Genomic DNA, 9,455 nt, shown 5'->3' on the forward strand with positions numbered 1-9,455 from the left:
TCACCCTCACCATCTTCCCACCTTCCAGCAAAGGGGGAAGGGGCTGCTTTGGTCACTGGTGGCTCCAAGAGCTGCCTGGGAGCAGGGCTAGAGGGAGGATGTGGGAATGCTGGTTCAGGAGCTGGAGCAGAGCATAACGTGGCTGTTTCCCCTCAGGACACGAGTCAGAGGACAGCATGTCCACGCTGGCAGGAAGGAGGGGCATGAGGCCCAAGATGATGATGCCTTTTGATTCTCAGCCACCTCAGCGTAAGTGAACACCCCCATTCCTGCTGCAGCCACTCCCTGCTCCCAGGAAATCCCATCCTGGGCAGCAGGAGCAGCTCAGGGGAGGCTCCTGAGCCCTCCTGGTGTGGGCAGAGTGAGACCACGTTAGGAGGGATTGGGAGTACTGGGGTGAGGGCAGAGCATGGCCAGATCTGTCTGGGGCTCCTCCAGGGACAGCCTGTGGGCCTGGCTGCCTCTTGTGGTCATTCCCTTGGAGCTCTGCCAGTGCCCAGCTGCTCCATAGGAGCTGGAATCTCTCTCAGGTTCCTCACTGTTGGTTTTCCCCTCCCAGCCCAGGCAGTCACCATCCCCTTTATCTCTGCAGTTGCTGCTCTCAGAGCCTTCTCTGACTTTCCTCCGAGCTCCTTGAGACTTCTTTGCCCTGGGATCCTTCTCTGATACCAAAATTACCATTATTAGGAAAATTTTTTGGAATTAAACAATATATCTGGAGTTTTCAAATGACTCCAAGATGGAAAGGGACTTGGCTGAACCTCTGAACAGCCAGACTGAAACCCTGTGTGAGAACCCTGGTGAGAAGAGTTCAGGAGTTACTGTGCAGGGGCAGAACTGGGAGGTAAAATCACACCAAGCTCACCCAGGCTGAGCTTTAGACTTCCCTTACATGTTCCACCTGTAACCAGGTGACTGCTGCCACAACCTCTCCATTTGATGGAATTATTTCAGAGTGGTTCATCGCATTTCCACTTTCTTTTTACTTCAATTAAAAACTGAGCTGAGGACTTGGTGTTCTTGATCTCTGCCTACTTTTTCAAGTGTCCTGATGACCTGATTGCTCAGTTTGTCAATCTTCTTGTTCTATGACCTTTTTCCAAGAGTAGCACGTGGTTTCCTGGTTTTACTCCAAGCAGTGTGATCTCCTTGTTGTCTCCCAGCTCTCCATGTGTGAGGAGGGAGCAGAGGATGCAGTTTGACACTAAATTCCTTGGAGCTGGTCTGTGTCACACATGGCTGTGTGGCAGGTGCCCATCCCATGCCAGGCTCTGCTCCTGCCTTGCCTGAGGGCACAGACCAGGCCCAGGCCCTGCTGGAGCTTGGCCTTGAGACTTGGCCTCTCCATCCTGTTGGTGAGAGCTCCAGGGGCCTCCTGCCACAGGCTCTGCTTTGTGGGAGTGGAGCATCCACTGTGGGGTCTGAGGTGTCCTCCTGGCACATGAGGCCCTTCCTCAGTGAGCCCCACCAGAACCATTCCATGTGTCCAGCTCTGCCTGCACAACCTTCCATGGCTTTCTTCCACCCACTGGAGCGTTCAGATGGAGTTATTAATTACCTCCTGAGTACTGAATTATGACAATCCACTGTGCCATTTTAGTCTCATTTGCAGTCATGGTGTGTACCTAGTGACTTCCTTTTTTGCCTCTTGGAGTACAGAAATTCTGGAAGGACGCTGGGAAGCAAAGGGCTGTTTATTGTTTAACACACCTCACTTCATAGTATCTCAATAGTGGATAGTACATCAATGTGGGTAACAGATGTGTATTCTCTTTATTCTTCTTCTGAACTTCTCCTTGGAATCAAGCAGTGCATTAAGAGCTGGTGGCACAGTTTTTGGAGCTGTAAATGGGTGATTTTTTTGTCCTAAGCACATTTGAGGTGTGATAACCCAGGGGTTGATTCTGGGTTGTCATTCAGCCAAGGGTCTGGCTCCCTGCTGGAGGAGGGAGCAGGGAGGGGAGCCCCCAGCCTGTCCTCTGTGTGTGTGTGTGTGTGTGTTAAGTGTTTCTCTGTCTTGTGTTCATCCACAGCTGTGATTAGTGCTCATCCCATCCATTCCCTCGACCCCCCTCACCACCATTTCCACTCCGGCAGCCTCGCCTCTCCAACCCGCAGCTTCCTGCAGCACCAGCTCAGCCCGTGGCCCCTGGGCTCTGCCATGTCCCATTCGGACAGGGCCGACTCCACAGGTGAGACACCGAGCCTCAGGGAGCTGCTGCTCTGTGCAGCAGCCAGGGAAGCACCTGGAAACCCCAGCCTGGAGCTGGGCCAGCCTCCTCTGGGGGTTCCGTCAGGATGGGCTGGGCTTTCCTGGGTAGGTCAGATATTGATCCTTGACATCCGTGGGGGTGTCCTTGGAAAAGAGGGTTTCATGTTTTACACACAGCTCCAAACAGGGATTCCTCCTGCCCTGGAGTCTGAAACAGCAGATTAACTCTGAGCTGCTTCATTGGTTTAACTTTTCCCCTAATTAATACAATTGGAAACCAGCAGGGAAGGAAAGTCCAGGCTTGGCTATTGAAAATGGGGGCACACAGAGAATGGGGGTGATTTCCATGCAGCACTTTGAGGCTTGATCAGAATCATTTGTAGTTTTAGAGAGCAGTAAAGTCTCCAGTGCTCTGGAAAATCCCAAAGCAATGGTGTTGCTAAATGTACACATGGGTAACACACTGGGATGAAGCAGACTCTGAGCTTCTCTACTTTAAGGTCACCATTTGAAGGTATCTCAGCCAAAAGTGGTGTTTCCTTATGAAAACAGTTCCTGAGGCTGCAAGGTCCATTCCAGCCCAAACCATTCCATGAGTCTCAGTAAATGGATTTCAGGTGTGGCTCCTCTGTGACCGCCCCAGTGCTGTGAAGAGTTCCTAGTTAAAAATGCCAATACTTTGGTACTCTGGGGTAAAAGGAGGCTGCAGATTCGTGTTCTGTGCTGTTCGTCTGAGGACTGGAACATGGAGCTCTTTCAGTACCAAAGCGTGAGAGGTGCAGTCACTCAGCTCTCGGCTCCTTTAGCTCCCATCCAGCCCATGGTCACCTGGGAGCGGGCCAGGGGGTCCCTGCAGCCCCTGCAGGAGGAGCTGTGTCCCCGTGAGCCCTCTGAGCAGCAGTGACCCCTGCTGTCGCTGTGTGTCCCCGCAGAGTCCGTCCGGAACACGCCCAGCACGGACACGATGCCGGCGGGCTCGGCCGTGCCCAGCGCGGAGCTGCCGGAGCCCGAGGGGCCGTTCCGGCCCGCCGAGGAGGAGCCGCAGGGCCCCCCCACGGCCCACGTGCGCCCCTCGCACCCCCTCAAGAGCTTCGCCGTGCCCGCCGTGCCCAGCGCCGCGGGCCCCTTCGACCCTGCCCTGCCCAGCACCCCCCTGCTGACCCAGCAAGGTGAGGCCACAGAACGGGGATGTGGGGAACAAAGGGAGCTGGGGTTGGGTGGGGATTTGGGGAACAAAGGGAGCTGGGGTTGGGTGGGGATTTGGGGAACAAAGGGAGCTGGGGTTGGGTGGGGATTTGGGGAACAAAGGGAGGGTGGAGTTGGGTGGGGATTTGGGGAACAAAGGGAGGTGGGGTTGGGCATCACAGGAAATATGGCAGAGGCTGGGGTGGGTTTTGTTGGTGTCATTTTCTGTACATAGATAAGGCAATTCAAATCCAACACTCCATAATTGAAGTGTTCCTTTTCTCCTGCTAGAATCCTGTTCCTTCAGGGAATCATCCCAGACTGCTTTGGGTTCAAAGGGAGCTTTAAAGCCCTGGGCAGGGGACACTTTCCACTGTCCCAGGCTGCTCCAAGCTCTGTCCAGGCTGACCTTGGGCACTCCCAGGGATGCAGGGGCAGCCCCAGCTGCTCTGGGCACCCTGTGCCAGGGCCTGCCCACCCTGCCAGCCAGCAATTCCTTCCCAATATCCCATCCATGCCTGGCAGTGGAAGCCACTCCCCCCTGTCCCTCCTGTGCTCCTTCCAGGAGCTCCCTGGGCAGGCAGCAGGGGCAGTGCCCGTGCCTGACGTGTCCCCCCCTCTCTGCAGCCCCTGGGCACCCCCTGCACGCGGTGAAGACGGCGTCCATTGGCACCCTGGGCAGGACCCGGCCGCCCATGCCCGTGGTGGTGCCCAGCGCCCCCGAGGTGCAGGAGACCACGCGGATGCTGGAGGACTCGGAGAGCGTAGGTACCCCCTGCCAGGCTGGCAGGGCTCACCCTGGGGCTCTGTGGGCACCTGCACTGGCACCTTCATGGCCACAGGGCCACAGGGGCTTGGCACTGCCACAGCTCCTATGCCAGGGAATCTGCACGGGAAATGGGGGAAGACAGGGAGGGTCCTGCTGAGTCCTGCAGCTGCAGCTTCCCCAGCTCTGCAGGGCATTCCCAGTGCCATCCCCAGCTCTGCAGAGCATTCCCAGTGCTATCCCTGAGCTCTGCAGAGCATTCCTAGTGCCATCCCTGAGCTCTGCAGGGCATCCCCAGTGCCATTTCCTGAGCACTCCCAGTGCCATCCCCAGCTCTGCAGGGCATCCCCAGTGCCATCCCCAGCTCTGCAGGGCATCCCCAGTGCCATTCCCTGAGCATTCCCAGTGCCATTTCCAAACTCTGCAGAGCACTCCCAGTGTCATTATTACTCCCCAGCTCTGCAGGGCATCCCCAGTGCCATTTCCTGAGCACTCCCAGTGCCATCCCCAGCTCTGCAGGGCATCCCCAGTGCCATCCCCAGCTCTGCAGAGCATCCCCAGTGCTATCCCTGAGCATTCCCAGTGCCATCCCTGAGCTCTGCAGAGCATCCCCAGTGCCATCCCTGAGCACTCCCAGTACCATTGCACACAGAACATTTGACATTAATGTGTGTTCCAAGCCATCATCCCAAAAATGTTTTTAAATTATCACAGGAGAGTTTCCTGACTTTTGGGAAGGGTGCAGCCTTGTTGGGCAGCTTTGGAAGCAGCTTTTAGGGAATGTTTTGGGTGTGAGGCACTGGAAGAGCTGTTTTCCTTTTAAATTGCAAGCCAAGGAGCTGCTCCTGTGGCCATTGTGTCACCTGTTAATACAGAAATATTCACTGCTGCATCACTGCTGCACGAAATGCTCATTTGGAATTTATATTTCTTTTTTTTTCCTCGTTGTCCTTTTGTTACATGTTTTTTACTCTCCTGATTTTATTTCTCTATGTGCTGGTGAGGAAACTTGATCTTGGTGCCCTTTTGTGTTTCTTTATTAATTTTGTTTGGTCAGTACCAAACCCATACTCCACAACTAATTTGTAATATTTAAATAGAGCCATTAATACTTTTTTCATTAATGTGCAAGGTAGAGTCAGCACAAAAAAAAACCCAGATTAAATTAAATTACTGGTTCAACTATGAGTCTTAAAATGTAAATTACAAGTTGAACTGTGAGGTTCAGGGTTGGGTAGTGATTTGAATTAATTCAGGGTTTTTAGGAGAAGCTGTAGGGAGGAGTTTAAGGAAGTTAAGTTTACTCCCAGCTGCTGCTCTGTATCCCAGTCAGGAGCTGGCAGATGATGTGTTGGGCAGAGGGCTGGGATGATTTGCTGTACAAGGCAGAGGTTTGGTACAGTGGAAGTTCTTGGCTGTTGAAGTGGAGGAGGAGGAGGAGGTTTGTGTGTGAGAACAGGTCACAGCTGGGAACTGCTCAGAACTGGGAAGGACTTGGTCAGGAGGGGTTTGGAGATGAGCCAGGCCATGGTCTGTCCACAGTGGTGACAGAAATGAGACAGCTGATCCTAAAAATGTGTGGGTTTAGCAGCTATCCTGATCCCAAACCAGCCTCATTTAAGTATTCCTTTGACCTTTTTTCCTGGAACATAGCTTTACTTTACTCATCCACAGTAATGTCTGATCTGTTAAAATGAAATGATAATTTAGCCCAAATTGACCAAGTGCAGTGACAGGGATGGTCCTGTGGTCATTTGCAAGCTGGTGTCTGATGGTACTGTTAAGATAATTAACACGTAGCTTTAAGTCACTGCTCCTTTGTAATACATGGATTGATCCATGAATTTATTAGTTCTGGTCCTAAGACCTGGATTTGACAATCAGAGGGGTTTGGTCTATGTTGTGATCAGTGCAACTACTGTTTCTATATTCAGGAAAATGGCAGTTTAATTTCCAGCAAAAGCAGGTTTCTTTCCATTACTTTGTGCTGGCTTTCCCTAGTACCACTTCTGCAATTTCTGCTGACTCTGCCAACAAATTCAAGTGCAAGAGCAGCAGGCAGTCACAGACCCTCCTGTAGTGTGTGGGGGTGAACTCAGGACACCTTCACAGTCAAGCAGCTCTTCACAGTTGTATTTCTGTCTATTTACCTGTCCATGAATTTATTTCCAAAATGCACCATATAAAAGGTGCATAGGACCTTTCCCTAAGCTGGGAAGATCCTTCTCAATTTCCTGCTTTGGTTCAAAGGCAGGGATTGAGACAGGAAAACAGGGCTTGACCAGTGGAGCTCTGAACCACAACTGCCCAAGGGCTGCACTTGGAAAGAGAGCTCAGCACCCCTCCTGTGGCAGGAGCTGAGCTTTTCCAACCCTGCCAGGCTGGGTTCACACAGAATCACTGGGCTGGGAAAGGAGCTCCCAGCCCAGAGTCCAGCCTGTGCGCACACCCCACCTTGGCATGGATGGATAAATGCCCTTGTGCTGATGGCTGAGCTGGGGTCAGGGCTGCCCCAGGAGTGGCCATTGCTGGCTCCTGGCCAGCCCCAGCCCTGGGTGAGTGCCCCTCTCCCTGCAGAGCTACGAGCCCGACGAGCTGACCAAAGAAATGGCGCACCTGGAAGGACTCATGAAGGACCTGAACGCCATCACCACGGCGTGAGCGCCCCGGCCTCGGACTCTGCCCTGCCACACCAGGAGTGTACAGAGGAAACACTAAAGGAAACAACAAAAAAGAGAAAAAAAAAAAGAAATCAACAAAGCAGAAAGAGGGACAGCACATGAGAGCAATGGAGGGAGGAGGAGAGGAACCAGCCCCAGGTGACCCCAGTGTCACCCCCTTGTCCTGCAGGGAGCCACGTGGGGTTCCAGCAGCACCCAGCAGGACGGGCCACGCCAGGCTGGGATCCAGCAGGACAAAAGCAAAGCAAAGTGGACTCGCCATTAGTTTTTTTCTGGTCAGGTTTTGTCTCAGTGGTGTGATTGCCCTGCCTTTTCAGTGTTGGACATTGGCATTTATGTACAATTTTATTTGTTGTTTTTATTTTATCTTTTTTTATAAAAAGGAAAAAAAATATTGTAATAAAAAAAAAAGGGAGAAACTGTTGTTTTCCACAGCCTAGGCTGAGGTTTGACTGCTTGTTCTATTGTGTATGAAAATTCATTGCCAGTGTGGGTTGTTCAGTTTTGTTTTTTTATCCTGCGTATAATTACGTCCCCTTCTGGCAGTTAATCCATGGCCTTTTGGGATGCTGCACTGCTCTTTGTAAGCTTTTTTTATTATTTTTATATTATAATTATTAAAAGCCTGACTTTCTCCTCTCATCACTGTGAGATTCCCGGTCTGTTTGAGTTGAGGTGTAATTGAGAGCCTTGTTTGTCGCTTTTTGTGCAGTTTCAGATTTTCAGTGGGGGGAGAAGTAGCTGGGGAAAAGGGGAGGGGATCCTGGGGGGGGAGGGTTCATTCCTGTTGTTTTCCCGTCTTTTTCCAGTGACTGGGAAGACTGAAGAACAAGGAAACATCTTCAGCTGTACTGTGTGTCTGGTCACTGGGCCAGGAAGAGGCTCCTTAGGAACATTCAGAGAATTCCTCCTGGGAATTGGGCTCCTCCTGCCCAGGTGACCCTACAGGGAGCTTCTTTTGGCAGCTGTTTTGTTGCTGTTGGTTTAAAGATGGATCAGGAGCATGCAGGGCTGGGGTTGAGAACTTGAGGATTTTCTCATTCCCAAGAGCCCAGATCCTGCCTGGAGAGCACTGAGTGCCCACAAGGTCCTGCAGGTCCTGTCCCAGGCCATCCCCACAGGAATCCTACTCTGAAGGATTCCCTGGACACAAACCAAGGCAAAAATGTATTTTTTTACACTTTGGAAACCATGTAAAAATAAACCCAGTATTGGTGACCCAGGTGCTGTTCACAGACCTGCCTGGAAAGGGAGGAGAGGGAACAGGGAGGGAAGAGGGGTTTTCCTTCTCTCTTTGTGTGCTTGCCTGGCTCTGTTCTCCTCTGCATTAAAAAAAAAGGGCTGGAGTCAGTAAAATGAGAAATAAAAGAGAGAGAAACCCCAACCAGCTGCCAATGAACTCCTGTGCAATGCCACTTCTAGGATAAAAGGAATCCCAAACTTCCTGATGGTTCAGGGGCTGGGATTTGGGAAGCTCAGGCCCCTCTGTGCCTCTGCCAGGAGATTTCCACTGAAGTGGCAAAAAGAACTTGGCTTCCTTTGCTTCCCTTGAGCCCCTGAAGTGGAGCTGAAGCTGTCCCTGGGAGAAGGGAGAGCAGGGATTGAGGGTGGGGTCATTTCCTGCATTTATTTATTATTGAGGGAGGGGAGGGAATTAAATAAATGGTAGCACCATGGGCCACCTGGATAATTAATGTTTGGACTTTTAATCAGTACAATTCAGGGCAAAATAAGCTACAGAACATGTATTTAAAGAATAAAATCCACCCCCTGGCCTGAGAAAGGAGGGTGTGGATCTGTTCCTTTGCCTATTTTTTACCTATACCCAAAGAAATGCCATCCTACACACACAGTATTCCCAGCTGGGGGCCTTTGTGAATATTCCTTATGTAGAACACCATGAATGTTAATATTGTCATTGAATTTGGGGAGGGGGAATATTTTTAATGATAAAACAACTGTTCAAAGTTGGTTTTTTAAGGTTAAACTGAAAAAAAAAAGAAAAAACATTTATTCAATTCAGTGTACAATCTGTATTGCACTTTTTCACATTTTAATGCTACGTTTTCTTACATATCCTGTGATTTTAACTTTGGAACATTGTGTATCCTTGTAGTGTCATAGTCCAGCTGTGCAGTGACAGCTTCCCTCAGACATTTGGGGAAAAGGAACAAACCAAACCTGTACATTGTTTTATGATTCTCATGTAGAAGAATTTCAAGGACTGCTGTAGATGTCGACCTTTCTGTACAATTTTTTTTGCTTTTCTGTAGTATTTGCTGTATCCTCTATGGCTTTTTTTAATAACTTCATGTTTATTATTTTGTATTGGGCATCCAATACACTTTTTTTAATCCAATCAACTCCTGTCCTGCTTGGAGAGTTTGTTTAATTGTTCATAGTGGGTTCAGTGACCAGGTTTGGGGTTTTACTTGCCCTTTTTCTCCTTGCTGTGGGTTGTGAAGAAAGAAGAGAATTGTTCTCCCTCCAGGCTTTGTGCAGCCACTGAACTTGGAGAATTTCCCTATTTCAAAGCTCCACAGTAAAAATATCACCATTTAATTAGCAAGCAGAGAAGGAAGGGGTTCAAATCAGTGCAAGTACAAATAAT

The 9,455-nt window shown here is 50.5% G+C and overlaps 1 protein-coding gene across 9 annotated transcripts in view; it reads left to right on the plus strand.

Annotated features, from left to right (window-relative positions):
- Nucleotides 1-9,207, plus strand: part of NEO1 (neogenin 1) — a 178,479-nt gene extending 169,272 nt beyond the window's left edge. For 7 of the 9 annotated variants that reach the window (XM_036389301.2, XM_036389305.2, XM_036389299.2 and 4 more), the window contains 5 exons: nucleotides 157-249; nucleotides 2,034-2,192; nucleotides 3,145-3,381; nucleotides 4,025-4,161; nucleotides 6,741-9,207. In XM_036389301.2, coding sequence (XP_036245194.1) covers nucleotides 157-249; nucleotides 2,034-2,192; nucleotides 3,145-3,381; nucleotides 4,025-4,161; nucleotides 6,741-6,824 — 710 coding nt within the window. In that variant the 3' untranslated portion in view covers nucleotides 6,825-9,207. The remainder of the gene's footprint in view (nucleotides 1-156; nucleotides 250-2,033; nucleotides 2,193-3,144; nucleotides 3,382-4,024; nucleotides 4,162-6,740) is intronic. The other 2 variants (XM_036389306.2, XM_036389307.2) reach the window with 1 other exon arrangement.
- The last annotated feature ends 248 nt before the right edge of the window (nucleotides 9,208-9,455 follow it).

Source organism: Molothrus ater, chromosome 13, assembly GCF_012460135.2.
Source record: "Molothrus ater isolate BHLD 08-10-18 breed brown headed cowbird chromosome 13, BPBGC_Mater_1.1, whole genome shotgun sequence".
Classification (NCBI taxonomy): domain Eukaryota; kingdom Metazoa; phylum Chordata; class Aves; order Passeriformes; family Icteridae; genus Molothrus; species Molothrus ater.